We start from the raw sequence: 14,667 nt of genomic DNA, 5'->3' as shown, positions 1-14,667 counted from the left end.
ACAACTAATACCCGACGGGCAGAAAATTCCTATTTACAAAGGTTATTTATGACAAGGAGGAGGAGAAGGAGAGTTGAACGGGATCGATACGTGTTCCTAAATCATGGGCAAGTTTACAGCTGTAGCAAAACACAATAAATAAAGTAACAAAAATCAACAAACAAGTCAAAAGTGAACCAATGCAGTAAGAATCATCACTTTTTAAATGAAGTGTTCAGCGTATTCAGTTTACTTCCCAAAACATTTCCCCCTTTGTGAATCTTCTGCACTGAGCAGGAATGCTGTAGCCAAATTTGTCAGCGGAAAACTGACAAATATGTGACTAGAAACGCACTCAAAGAGCACAGTCCTCCGCCAAGACCAATGTCAAACAACATACACCAGACTTCAGAGAAAATAATTCAAATTCATAGTAAATGATCCAGATCCAGCCCCAAAACCTAATTGCTTCTTTTCTGGCCCATACCCCACGCGTCTTCAAAGTTCGGTGCAAATCCGTTCACTACTTTTTGCATAATCCTTCTGACAAACAAACAGACACGGGTGAAAACATAATCTCCCTGGTAACAACCACTCTTTTTGGCTCTAAATTTATTGTCGAGAACTCTTTGGAAAGAACAGTTATTACGACCGTCTTAATACAAACTGTACATTCACACACCCACATACAGTACGTGTGTTACAAACCTCCAGCAGGGTTGTATGTTGCTGATATTTGGGTGTGGAGAGAAAGAACTGCTATTGCTCTGTGAGAACAGTCGGCTTGTACACTACCAAGTCTTAAAAGTTACATAAGCGATATCAAAAGACAAACAAACTTCCCACCAAAGCCGCATGAATGTGATAAGAGGCTCTTACACTGGAATGTTTAACTTTTCCTCTTGAGGAAGCATGTCAAGCTTTGTACTCACTGTAAACACAAATACATTTTCATTTAAAAGCTGGAACAGTTTAAGCAATCGAATACTATTGAACATCTCTTTAAAAAGTCAAGTGCAGATTGCAATGCATAATCTAGGAAGAACACTATCTTAAAAATAAATTAAGTTATAAATAATACAAAATAAATAAGTTGTATTCTGAAAAAAACTTAGGTGTTGAAAATATTTTCGCATGCCTCAGCACATCTGTGAACGCATGATTTACAGAAGGTTTTGTACTGTATACACAAGCAGACAAATCCCTAACCTTAGCATCAGAGAGAGAAATAAAACTCACAATTTGACATTTAACATGCTTAAAAACATCATGTCCCCCCCCCCAAAAAAAAAAATAAAGATGAAAACATCACCTTCACTGACATACTGCAAGAGACGATCTGGATGTTGATGGAGATGGCGGCTCTGTGGGTGTACCAGTGCTCACACTGAATCACATGCCTTTCTAGTGAGTGCATGGTGCACGTTGTATGCAGTGAATGAAAGTTAATACAATGACAAGAGGCCACGGGCTTAACATGTGAAACCTTTAGCCCCATTTGGTACTGAAACTGTAGGACAGGACGGGTTTTAAATTCAGACAGCAGCTCATACAAATAACCATCCAGTCAACCATCACTGGTTAAAAACATCAACATCATGCACCTCTCACTAAAGCACAGGTAGGAATCCAATATCCTAAATCAGTTGGATTGTATATGTTCATTATATATGTATTTATATTATATATGCATTTGAAAAATGCACATCTATTGACTTTTAAACATTTATACACTCTTCTCCGTGTGGTGAAAGACATCCCTTATCCCTTGATTTTGTCATGTCTTAAAAAAATAACAACAAAAGTAAAAAAAAAAGAAAGAACTAGAAATCAAAAAACTAGCAGCCCCCGAGGCTCCGCAGCTCCTTTCACTGGACCGAGCTGGTTTTAAAGGCTGGACAAACCATGCCATCCATAGAGCACACTTGCCAACAGAAATGTTATAAAATCCTATAACAATGTAATGCAACTAGCAAACTGATATGTGTGACATTTGCTATTCCTGCATTCATTCCTAAAATCAAATGTAAGACAAACCTTGAAATGACCCTGTTTGGACGCCAAACTTGGACCGTAATTATCTGTAGAAACTCAATCACACCACGGGGAAGGACGGGAGATTTGACATGCTCAAAACCACACCCAACCAACTGAAAAATGTTTTTAAAAAAAAAAACATCAACTCTATCCACAGCAACAAACATATATTCTCAATGGGACTAAAAGATAAAACAACTGCAAATGATTTGTATCCATTTAGGATTTTAGGCCTTGGTGCCGAGTGGGACCAGGAGAATGTCCCACCTTCAAAACCTTTACCAGTTAAACCCCAATTGTGAAATTGCCAATAAGGAATGATGGAGTCTCAGCCTTGACTGACCTTTCATAATTCTGCTAATAACAACAAAAGTGTGTGTGTGTGTGTGTGTGTATGTGTGTGTGTGTGTGTGTGTTTGTGTGTGCGTACTGTATGTGTACACGTATGAAAGAAAGAGGATTGGATTTAGGATTGTTGATGCTTTTGTGTAACTTTCTTCACCCCTCTGACTAAATTACCACTATCACTTATTTCCTGTGACACAAAATGAACAAAAACTTTCACTTTCACCTCTGAAAACACCTAAATCTTTGAAGAAAGCCAGCTCATGTGGATAGTGTTCGTGGTGTAGTGAGAGGGGTGGAGAATTAAAGCAGCCAGATTGTGTGACTCTGTATGGCAGTGTTTGTGTGTGATTTATTTGTGTATATGCTTATGAGAAAGAAAGACAAAGCCAGAGACATACTGAAAAAAAACAAGGTGTGTGGATTTTAGGACAGCAGACTGTGTGTGTGTGTGTGTGTGTGTGTGTGTGTGTGTGTGTGTGTGTGTGTGTGTGTGTGTGTGTGTGTAGCAGTGTTTAGCAAGCACAATCCTGATGGGACCTCTGAGGCTGCTCAGTGAGCTGTGGCCCCTGTTTAGCTCCGGTGATGGTCGGGTCATTGTTGTCCAGACTCTCCGACATCCTCTCACAGATGATGTCCACCAGCCGCTCGAAGGTCTGCTTCACATTAATGTTGTCTTTGGCGCTCGCTTCAAAGTACTCAAAACCTGCCAGGAGGGGCGACAGAGGCAGAGAGAGCCTATGGTTACAATTATTGTTCCAGTGTGGAGCTTATCCAGTTAATCCACTTATCTCATCAAGTCAGGACACATCCTCCACATCAGATTTGTGTAAGTATTTCTAAATGAAAACTATTCGTAAATCTTGAAAACAACTAATTCCATGTTTTCAGATCTGGTGGTTTGAAATTGTCTAATTAGAGTCAGATTCTGTATGATTCGATGACTATACTCTGACCACTCAGATCGCAATTGACAGATTTTCGAGGTTACAACTTCCAAAAGAAAGAGCAGAAAATAACAACTTGTCAAAAAAAGAATTAAAAAAAAAAAGCTGCTATCTGGTTTCTTTGTGCCTCTGCAAGTTTCCTCATCAAGACTGTAGTGCTGATCATTAGACCTCTTGTCTGTCACATGCTGCACGTTTGCACTCATGTTAGTATGGCTGACTTGCATAGCTGCCTTTTTATTTGTGATATACAGTAACTGCTGCCAGAAATGTTGTAGTTTCAAACTGTGAAATTCTGTAATGTAGCGAGCTGAAAAGTTTAAACATGAAATACTGTACAGTAAGTATTTACAGTATAATAAACAAAACTACAAATTACAACCCCTTAAATGACCACTAAGTTGAACCAAACCTAACAGTCAAAACATAACCTCAGCATTATGAACTGTACTCATTTTTATCTACATCATTTAGTCATCTACCCTAAACAACGCTATGTGTCACAATTGTTTATAATTTTCACTAATTCTCCCAGGAGAGGAAGATAAACACCAGGGGAGGGACAACAAAAGAGTCATCATATCCAGTTTTCTTTTGTGACCAGCTGACTTACCCAGCTGTTCTGACAGCTGCCGGCCCCTCTCTGCAGCCACCACGCGTTCATCCTCCATGTCACACTTGTTCCCCACCAAGAGCACCTGAGCATTGTCCCATGAGTATGTCTTGATCTGGGTCGACCTGTTGGCAGATACAGTACAGGGTGCTCAGCTACATGGACCAACTCAATCTCATAAGTGTGTGTAATTTCCTACAGGTTCCAGTTTTTCAGAAAGCACTGGATCAAAGTGGCACAGTGCTCCAACAGATCATGCTTCATCTGCATTTTGTCAACGTAAAAATGAAAAATGAAGAGATCTTTTTTTTTTTTTTTTTTTTTTTTAAACAATCATTATTCCTGTTGGTTATGATGCCATTTTAATTACTGATTCCCTGAAGAGGTGTGGGAAAATGGTAGAGGCATTAGTAATAGCTTCACAAGAGTTAACAAGGCAACATCACACAAGCAACCAGACAGGTTTCAAACAAGTCAGGTTTAATGCAATTACCTGAACAAATAATTCAAACCACTCATTTCTGTTGTGCTTCTTTCTGTTTCAACTTTGACGTGCAAACACACAATTTAACAGAGTGACAGATGATTATAATGGACATTATTTATGCCTTGATCTGTCTCATGAAAACAAGTGCTGCATAATTATTTCAAACCAACTTGTCTGAAACCTGTTCGACTGTCTGACGACTTCTGAGGTTTCACTATGTCTCGAACTTGCAACAGCTGATCTCAGAAATGCAGCTGTGGGAAAATATGGTACCAACAACAACAAAGCTGAACAAACTTCAAGAACTGAGACTGTCAGTTGTTCATTTGCCGCCTTCATACACACAGACATGCATACTCAGTTGTCCCTCACCAGTCTTGCACAGCGTTGAAGGACTCCTCGTTGGTGATGTCATACATGAGGATAAAGCCCATGGCTCCCCTGTAGTAAGCTGTGGTGATTGTCCTGTAGCGCTCCTGGCCAGCGGTGTCCTGAACAAAGACACATGAACACCTTTGTTTTTACTCAACTGTTATTTTGGAGTATATACAGCATTACTGTTGGGACAAGAGGAGTTTGACATTCAGACGAAGACATACACAAAAATATATCACAACAAAGACAACGATCTTCCATCTTCATGCCCATGTAGACTTTAAGAAGCATTGGTAACAAGACAGCAGAGTGCAGGTATTTTTTTTGTCTTGTCGTGAAGATAATTGTCACAGAGCACCTGCAAACAATTTATGGCTGTGCATGTTCCTCCTGATGATTGTCTCTGTTTAACATTCAGCCAAACTCACATGAGCATTAGGTATTCCTCTGGTGTCGCATGTAATAAGCAATTGGTTCCAGGGTCAGGCTTTATGGCTCATGTTAAGTGCACTTCAAGGGTATTGCCATTACACAGCAGATGAAGTGATTCTGGGGACTGGAGAGGCCAGTTTAACAGCTGGGAATCATTAGGGATACATGATAACAGAGACCGCTTAAGTCACAGATGTGAGGGGCAGCATGAAAAACATGCATTCCTTTCAAGATGATCTGCAGGTAACAACGAAATCCGCCTTAACTCTGGTTAACCACATTTAGTTTTTTGCAGGCTTGTTGAATTATAAAAACTGTGGAGCTGAACCAATTAGTCAAATTAAACCAATTAATTAACCAATTAGTGTCAAACATTATCTGTTTGCAGCCTCCCCAATGTGAGAATTTGCTGCTTTTCAGTGTTTTACATCATTGTAAACTGAATATCTTTGGGTTTTAGACTTTTTGTTGGACAAACATTACATTTGAAGACGTCACCTTGAACTATAGGAAAATGGACTGGATGCTTTCTCACATTTTATAGACTCAATGATTATTTGAGAAAATTATCGGCCGATTAGTTGTTAATGAAACTGATGGTTAGTTACAGGCTTATACTGTGTCAGGGATGTCCCTACTGTTCAAACCTGCATCTGAATTGTTCGTGAACACAGACTATTTGAATCCTATGCAAACCTGTAACAGCAATTCTAACATTAAAGAAACCATTAAGAGTAAAGTGGTGTGCAGACTGCATTTCCTTATTTCATATTTTGCTGTCAGACACCTCTAAATTGTACTGTGAGCCTACTTTAGGCTGAGGGTGCACCACATCATAATATTATGGAAGGAAATATCAATATCAGATTAGACTTTTGTATCAGCAGATACAGAAAAAAACAGAGAAAACACTGATTGTGAAATGTGTGCTAATTATGTGACATACATAATACAAGTGTGTGGCCATAGACCAGAGACGACCACAGACCACCTGTTGCACACTTTAATGGAGCCTGATTCTAGACAGCACAGTTCAGGACCATGGTATTTAATGCAGACCACAGATAAAACAAAAAGCAGCAACAAACAAAGCAAGGTAAAATTGATTTTTTTTCCCAAATTTTGAACGAGTCCAGAGTGAGTACCAGCAACAGAAAAACGCCTGTTTTTCTTATTTTTCCACATTTCTTGTCCCCGTCAGAAACCCTGCTCAACCTGCTCTTGGAACCACGAGACAATCTGTACCTGACAACCTCAGCACATCTGTAAGCATGTAATGTATGGGTCCACTTCCTCACCCAGATCTGCAGTTTTATCCTCTTGTCGTTCCTGTAGATGGTCTTAACCTTGAAGTCGATGCCCACTGTGCTCACAAAGGCTGGTGTGAATGAGTCATCTGCATAGCGAAAAAGGAAGGAGGTCTTTCCTACGCTGCTGTTGCCGATGATGAGGATTTTAAACATGTAATCAAAGTTCTGGTCCGATGACTCCTTCTGTCCGTATGTGGCATTTGCAGACGCCATCTATGCAAGGAAAGAGATCACATTTTGATAAGCTTTCTTATTTATATAGGCTGGAGAAAATAATAGAAACACTTTACAATACAACATCACCAACACAAAATACTGTCACAAAAATAAGAAGTTGAATCCAAGCCTGTCTGATATTATCTGCAAAAACTAAACATTATATAAACGAAGGCAGGGTTTACAGTAGAGCTGCTGTATTTGATTCCATCAAATTGTGCAGGTACTGCATTCATGACATTGTGTTCAACCCTTGTAGCTACAGTGTCAAGTCAACATGTCATGTTTGGTGTAAATGATTGGTGAAAATAAACAAGGAAAATGTAGTCTTGCCTCTACCATTTTATAAAATGTTACTATTCTGTTTAAGGACATATGACAGATTAACATACTCTTTGTCAATTGGATATATAATTTTGTATTCATACTCATTTTGTTTAGAATTCTATATGGATAGTTAATAAATAAAAACATCAGTTAATTTACAAACCACATTGCAACCACATTCAACAGACATGAAAGAAGGAAACTACTGATGCAGAAAAAAACCAGATCAAACCTCTGATAGACCTAGAAACATCTTCTGAAACTATTTTTGACTGACACAGCAGATTTGGATATCCGTTGCCTGAGCTATATCCTGACATCAACAGCTCTGAACCCCAGAGATCTTAAACACGTGTGGATAAAAGTTATTAAAATAACATGCAACAATTCTGACTTTAAGTCAAAGGTTGACATAGATAATACAAGGATTGAAGAACAAATGTGAGTATTTTCTCCTCTTTTTCAAGACTAAGTTCCTGTCGAATATGTCGAATATCAAATTCATTTAATGGGCAGATTGATTATTTTGGGTTGTTTTGCTCTCAGAAACAGCTCATCAGCATTCTTTATACAGACAACAGGAAAAGGCGTCTCAATTCATATGCCACGGTAAAAACAGCCTTACCCCACTCCATATGGTTCCCCAACAGTCTCACTGACATGGCTTTATGAGGGAATAAAATGATATGGCCGTTTCGCCGAGAGGCTGTGTCAATACAAACAGCCAATACCCTCTCACTGCCTTGAGTGTTCCCACTTCATGTCAATAATACTGGTCGGACAAAGAATGCATACCTCCGCCCGACGCGAGATAAGAGGACGGAAGCACCGGGGCTTAGCAGGCTAAGCATCAGCTAAACTGACTATCCCTTCCCATCCAGGGAGGGCAGGGAACCTCCGAGGAGCAGTAGGCTAGCCGCACAATTATGAATGAACCATATGGTTGGTCAGAGTTTGAATCGCTGGCCACAGTAAATTAGAGAAAAACAGATAAACTGTCCACGACTGTATAAACCTGAACACAACATGCTCCCAATTTAAACGGCCTAAACCACACCATCTATCCACGGAGGAGCTTATCTGGCGTTAGCCTGCTGGTAGTGAATATATAGCTGAAACAGTCTGTCTCAGGTTAGCTGGAGAAAAACCGAGAAAATGCACAACAAGGTGTTTTTTTATACAGTACTACTCGCCTAAAATAAAGATCAAGTGACGGCTACAGAGATGGAAGCAATGCAGATAAAAATGCAGTTTTTACCCTTATAATATGCATGTAATTAGGCTAGCATCGCTACCTTTAATGCTAACTCGACGTACCGTTACCAGTATTTAAAAGTGGCAGCAGTAGCTAGCTAAGCATCCCAGCTATGTCAAATGAAGGTTACTCTTCCCTATTTACGACTAAATTTTCAATCTAAATCCCAGAGCTCATAAGCAACAAATTATCCGTATGCCATCTGTTGCTACTGTTCGACTTAACACAGCCCCACAATGACAAATAAGCGCAGGATTTACCTTGAAATGTGTGTTTTTTCCCTCGGCTTCGTTGCAGCGGCTAACCCAGAGCCCAGCTTTGCACCTGCAGTAGCTCGTGCACCTCTTGATTGACAGCTCTGGCATAAGCGGGTGCAAACAGAGCGTGAGGAGGATTGGCAAGATGACTGACCAATCAGTGAGCAGAGACCGCCCATTCACACAGAGCCCCGCCCCAACCCAAATTCATTCTTATGAATAGAATAAACTGTTATAAAAAGCAGTTATTAAAAAAAACTAGTTGACTCATTAATGATCAAGGTGATAAAAACAATGTTAAGCAGATGTTTTGAGAAGTTAAAAGGGGCAATATTTATTTAAAAATATGCAGGACCCTTTTTGGTTTCTGCATCATTATAGATGTTACATTATTGGATAAAGATACCATAAATACAGATGCATTAACATGTTAGCAGTATGTATTTAAACTTTTAGCTGCTATAAGGGGGAGCAATTTTTTTTATATATATATATATATATATTTTTATATCCTGTTAGGTAGTTTAACATTTGAAGTAATATAATACGCTCAAATAAATGTGGTGGAGTAAATAGTGCAAGATTTCTCTCTGAACTGTGGTCGGATAGAAAAATAGAACTAAATAGAAGTACAAGTACCTTAAAACTACACCTAAATGTAGTCAATTTCCACTGCTGCTTAGCAACAACACTATTCCCTTTTAATTAATCTTACTGCTTGTAGCTTCAAGATAGTAAGGTTATATGATGTTTACACAAGTGAAATATAAAAGAAAAAAAGTAGACAACAAGACATCAAAGAGTGAAGAGTTTTTCCTTTATTGGCAAGGCATACAGTTCTAGTTGGAGGAGGGCTAACACACCCGCAGTTAAACAGCAGAGTTTGGATTGTCAAAGCTGCAGAGTCTCAGTTCATGAAACATGTTCATAAAATTTCTAAGAAAAGAAATACTGATCTAGGATGACTGTTGAGGCCGTACGACTAAATTATCTTCACTATGAATCAAAGAAGTCTCAGATCAGCACACTTACTGTAAGATCTGACCAGATCAGTGGACACAGAGGAAGACAAGGAAAGGAGAGATGTTTCAGAAAACCCAGACGGAAATCTGTCACTCAACTATTTTTATACCAAGAAAAACATGAAAGAGTATTTTTGCCTATGTATAATGTTAATTGCAGACATAAAGAAATGAAATGAAAAGGAAAAAAGCTGAGTAATAGTTGAAAATCTGTCCTGTTTGACTTTCTCACACATCAAGCTACACATAAGCACTAAACCTCAGACTAAAAAAAAGTCTACAGCTCCATTGTTTCTGACAGATAATATAGAAATAATAAATAAACTGTACATGAAGCTCTGTGAGGAAAATGTACAAAATCAAACAATTAGTGACACGCAGAGAGACAGACTGAATCTTTGCATGTTGTGCTGGTTAAGCAGTTGTTAAATAGTCCTTAGTGTTGAAGGCATCCTTGAGTGATGGTCTGTTTGTTGCTGTTTATGGCTACAGAAAGGATTGCACATTTTACTCCAGCATGTCAGTGAACACATCTATGACCAGGAAAAAAAAAATCCCAAGTTTGAAAATAAGGCGGCAAAAAAACTTTCAGCTCATTCACACATTAAAACATGATTTACTCTGTTTGACGGTAGTAAAATAAAATAAGTTTCTCCACAGGCTAAGTTTTGTAAGTACTCTATATACTCTTTATATTCTTTGAATCCTGCAACCAATGTCATGCATTTCAACACCTTTTTTTGTACAGTCAATTATAAAAAGAACAAAAAACAACTTCAGTCCCTCCAACATCCAACCTTTAAGAGCTGTAGTGGTCCAGCCCGTGCAATTCAACTCAATTACCAGGCCATTTGCCAACAGAAAAACAGTGAAACAGTCACATTATACATGTTCAACTGTACTGGAAGTGCAGAACTGTAAAAGTACCATACAAAGTGCTTTGGTTTTTTTTCTTAGCAAATACATCAAAAAGAGTCAACCCAGTCATTCAGACACACAAAAAACACATCACTGTTTTAAGACAATATCAGTTTCAGTTACTGTTTGAACAGGAGTTAGAAAAAAAAAAGGAACAGAGACACTAGGGTTAGATTGGCACACGGCGTGCTACAATCAACCAACTTTATCAGTCACTGATGGAAAGTAGCCAGTGGCAAAATGGAAATTACAGTACGGGTTGTGTCATGCTTGCTTGGCACTTGTTTTGTCATTGACTATGTCCCTGTGAAGAGCGAAATATTGATCAATGAGAGGAAAAAGATGAAAAAAAATTCTGGCACAGGAAACTATCTCTTGGTAACCTCCTGGATTTGTACAGTTACAGTGATGTGAACATCCATCTTTGCAGCATTTCTAATACACTGCCCTTATCAGTCTGCTAATTTATGCAAGTGAAATGAAAATCAGTATTTCACTAGATGGATGCTGTGTTTGACATGTTGTGTAGTAACAATAATGGATTTGCATGGACAGTGTTTTTTGCGAGATGTTTGTGCTGGTTGCTTTACAGTCAACGACAAACTGTTTCTCAGTCAACAGCCTCCAATGTGTTCATGTTTTGGCTCAAGCCCTTAAAAAACTACAATGAGGGCTAGCAGAGGACAAACCTGTAAAGTGCTAAACTTAAAGGCAAACTGATAAAATGGGTGCCAAATATTAAGAATGCAAACAAACGTTACTGACTTGAAATTTAAAAAAAAATCTAAACAAAAATTACAAAAAGAGCAACAAAACTGAAATGTAACTGATATTTTGGGTAGTCCTACAGTTAAATACGTTTTGAATGTATTTTCCACATAGGCCTATGCAAAACCATGCAAATCATTTGCTTCCAATGCCAGTTCAGTTCCACTTGTCGACACTGGGAGGCACCATGTGCACAGCCCACATTGCTTTAGATGTAATCCTATGATGGTACAAAACTACACTGACCCTGGCTCAGTTTTGTTGCTGACAATACCGTAGTTTAGGATTATAAAAAATGGAATTAGTTAGCCTGAAACAAGTGAAAATCTCAAAAGTAATATGTACTGCCAGCCCATTCATTTTAATCATATTCCTGTTCCAAAACAACTGCCTGCTGAACACAGTTAAACGAGCTGTGCAGCACGAGCTGAAAGGAGTGCTACGCATTCAACAATAATGATAGAGTCACTCAAAATGTTTGCTACATTTAAAGTGTTCTGCATAAAATCATGAACAGCTCCTTTCCGACATTACTTTGCTTGCACGGCATTGCTTCTACTTTTTACTGAATCTTCATTTACTGTATTCCATGATGTATGAACCTAAATAAAGGACAACGAAATAAACAAACAAAAAAACTAAAAACTTAAAAGGCAGGCAAAACAGCATTGTCCCTGTAAATTGCAAGTTTGGCAAGATGTCTTACAAGACTTTGTCGTGTTTTCACGGACATTCATCACTTCCTCACTTTCTTCAAAAATACTCCAAAAGAGGAAGACAGTTCTGTCATTAGTTTTTGTAGACCTTGGGTTGGCTGGTAGAAAGGGAAGTTTTTTTAAATATAAACTTCTCATTGTCTCTGTAGAACTTCATCCACAGTAAGTCTGACTGAAAGACACAGAACACAAAGGACCAGTCAGAAACTTGGTTTCCTGTCCTCTCTCAGTCTATCTGTCTCTCTCCAGTGCAAGTGACTGCTGTGTAAAACTGCAGACTTTCTTAAAACCCCCCAAACCCACCTGCACTCCCACACTCCGCACCCTGAGGCTTGCTGTCACCCTTTCCACGGAAACCAGAGGTGTTGGTGTTTGGTTGGAGTGGGAGAAGGGGAGTGACAGAGGATGAGGCACCAAAATCAAGAAAAAACAAAAAAGGCCAAAAGAAAAACAACTTTTGACTGGCGCTATGTGCCAAGTCTGAAGCGTGGTACCCCAGCGACGCCTTCTTGGTCTGTTTCTCTTTCTTCTGCCATATCTTTATCAGAGTCTAAAGAAAACGTCCTGCCTGAATCAGTAGTGAGCATTTTGGGGAGCCGCTGAATCTTAGCTGACACTGCATCAAATCCGCTACCAGAATCAGTTCTGGAGAGTTCAGACGCCCTCCTGCCACTGTAGCCCTCTTCCTCAGGTGGACTCTCAGTATCAGACTCTCCTTCTTCCTCTAAGGTCAACTCAAACTGGAACTTATCGGTGGAGGTGGAGCCACTGCCCCCACCAAGTGCTGAAGCTTCCCCTGCAAGGGCTCCCTCCTCCAGACCCTCTGGGTTGGGTGAAGGGCTGTGGGGGATCATGCTCTGGTACCACTCTCTGTTATCCTCTAGTGTGTCCAAGATCTCCTGAGCATCTGGGTGGACCAGGTCAGCCCACGTCTCCCATAGAGGATGAACAATGTAGTCAATGAAACCCACCTGGAAGAGAGAGGAAAGAAGTCATATATATGTATAAAGGGATTTCACTTTTTCTTTCAGTCCCTTTTTTTATTGAATTTTCTTCACTTCATCTCTATTTCAATTTAACACTTTGTAATGATTTACAGTAGATTTCTCTGCTGTACCTGGTTCTTCTCTATGGAGGCGTTGTGTTTGTCACACATGGGGCTGATCTCCATGCCCTTGTCCCGCTCTCTGTCCCCCTGGGTGAAAAACTCCACCATGATGCGGTCCGTCCACTGTCGGTACAACTCAAGAGGCTTGGTGGGGTTACTCAGGTCTGCACAGTGCACCATGTTCTGAAGAACCTGCCGTGACAAATCAACAGTGTGTGAGTATCAAATAAAGTATATTAATCTCATTTATTTTTTATTAATTTTGTTTTAATTAATGGCAAAATGGTTCTCACTTGTATGCGGTCTGAATAGTTGTCCAAGAGCAGGACTCCTAGACTGGTGACTTTCTTAGTCTCCACCATGGTTTTCAGGTCTGCTAATAGGTTCATATGTTTAGACATATCTGTGGCCAGCACCTGCGAGAACATCAAATTAATTCACTGTTTAAAGACGATTCTTAAGGTAGAAACAGCGCTGTGTCTACGGTCTAACGAGTCCTATCAAAACTGTCTTACCATGTCGATCACCATTTTGCGTAAGGACTGCCTCTGTTTTTTGCTGAGGTTCTGAAAGATGTCACAGTTGTCTTCCTGCAGAAGCTTAAAGCCTACGGCCAGGTGGTGATTCTCCAGCACCGAAGAGTCATTGTACATCAGCGCCAGCTCTGAGTCTGAAGGCAAAAGGGCGAGACAAAGTTTACACACAGCACTGTAAACCACCTGACTGTCACATTCTACACAGACACGTGTTTACAGCCACCTCATCCACGTCGTTAAACACGCTCAGCACCCACACACGTTCAATAATCCCTGTGGAGCTATGCAAACTCACTGGTGTTGATGAGAAACTGATTGGAAACTCCAGGGTGATCCACATCGTGGATGCCGCTTGCAAACAGAGCGGCAAGGATCTCCAGATCAGTAAACACAGCCTTGGACAACACACAAAAGTAGTGAAAGGAGAGTCAATATGTGGTGTTTGTGTGTGTAGCTTCAGCTGAAGTTTGTATATGCTCTTTCTGTTGGATGAATGAGCGTGACTGTCTACCTCCAGTGCAGGTGTGGACAACAAGACGTGTGTGGACTGGACCACGTCGGCAGCATGGATGTTGTTGTGGTAAGCCACATCAGCATGGTAATGATCCTCCAGAGTCATCATGAAGGTAATGAAAGTGTCTGCAGGAATCTTAAAGGACTTGAGCAGCTCGCGTTCCTACAGTGGCAGGAGAGGAGGAAGACATCACACACTGGGTCAGTCGAGGTAAAGATCAGTCATTTACTAAAAATTTGTTTGTTACGTCATTGTTTCATTCATTCATTTACTCTCTTGTCCATTCATTTACTGTGCCAAGTGTTTGAGGTTATGCAGTAGGAGGACCACACTCTGTCTCAGAAAGGTAGAGTATGTTGAGATGTTTCACCTGGAAGATGGTGTACATGGTGACCGTCAGTGGCCGATTGCCAGAATACTCAGAGACCTTAAAGATGTCGATGCCCCATCTGTTTATGTCGTCCAGCTCCTGCCAGTGAACAATATATATCATTACAACATGCTG

The 14,667-nt window shown here is 39.9% G+C and overlaps 2 protein-coding genes across 5 annotated transcripts in view; both read right to left on the bottom strand.

Annotated features, from left to right (window-relative positions):
- Positions 1 to 2,832: 2,832 nt before the first annotated feature.
- LOC111228866 (ras-related protein Rab-3A-like) lies at positions 2,833 to 8,657 on the bottom strand. Its single transcript, XM_022754968.1, has 5 exons — positions 8,584 to 8,657; positions 6,514 to 6,738; positions 4,781 to 4,899; positions 3,922 to 4,046; positions 2,833 to 3,067 (listed from the first exon to the last, which is right to left on the bottom strand). The coding sequence occupies exons 2-5, from the start codon at positions 6,736 to 6,738 to the stop codon at positions 2,877 to 2,879; spliced, it is 660 nt and encodes a 219-aa protein (XP_022610689.1). The 5' UTR covers positions 8,584 to 8,657; the 3' UTR covers positions 2,833 to 2,876.
- Positions 8,658 to 9,390: 733 nt separating this feature from the next.
- LOC111228999 (cAMP-specific 3',5'-cyclic phosphodiesterase 4D-like) overlaps positions 9,391 to 14,667 on the bottom strand; it is a 51,395-nt gene continuing 46,118 nt past the window's right edge. For all 4 annotated transcript variants that reach the window (XM_022755144.1, XM_022755143.1, XM_022755145.1 and 1 more), the window contains 7 exons: positions 14,533 to 14,631; positions 14,160 to 14,324; positions 13,944 to 14,043; positions 13,628 to 13,782; positions 13,406 to 13,528; positions 13,122 to 13,304; positions 9,391 to 12,975 (listed from right to left, as the gene is read on the bottom strand). In XM_022755144.1, the coding sequence (XP_022610865.1) occupies positions 12,472 to 12,975; positions 13,122 to 13,304; positions 13,406 to 13,528; positions 13,628 to 13,782; positions 13,944 to 14,043; positions 14,160 to 14,324; positions 14,533 to 14,631 (1,329 nt within the window). In that variant the 3' untranslated portion in view covers positions 9,391 to 12,471. The remainder of the gene's footprint in view (positions 12,976 to 13,121; positions 13,305 to 13,405; positions 13,529 to 13,627; positions 13,783 to 13,943; positions 14,044 to 14,159; positions 14,325 to 14,532; positions 14,632 to 14,667) is intronic.

The sequence above is a fragment of the Seriola dumerili genome, unplaced genomic scaffold, assembly GCF_002260705.1.
Source record: "Seriola dumerili isolate Sdu_G_001 unplaced genomic scaffold, Sdu_1.0 BDQW01000226.1, whole genome shotgun sequence".
Classification (NCBI taxonomy): Eukaryota; Metazoa; Chordata; class Actinopteri; order Carangiformes; family Carangidae; genus Seriola; species Seriola dumerili.
The sequence above is the reverse complement of the archived record's forward strand: the minus strand, read 5'-3'. Positions and strand labels throughout refer to the sequence as shown.

Coding starts and splice junctions, on each gene's coding strand:
- LOC111228866 (XM_022754968.1), bottom strand. CDS start 6,738: ATGGCGTCTGCAAATGCCACATACGGACAGAAGGAGTCATCGGACCAG. Junction 4,047..4,780: donor TTCAACGCTGTGCAAGACTG/GTGAGGGACAAC, acceptor ATCTGCCAACAG/GTCGACCCAGATCAAGACAT. Junction 3,068..3,921: donor GCAGCTGTCAGAACAGCTGG/GTAAGTCAGCTG, acceptor CCCTCCTGGCAG/GTTTTGAGTACTTTGAAGCG.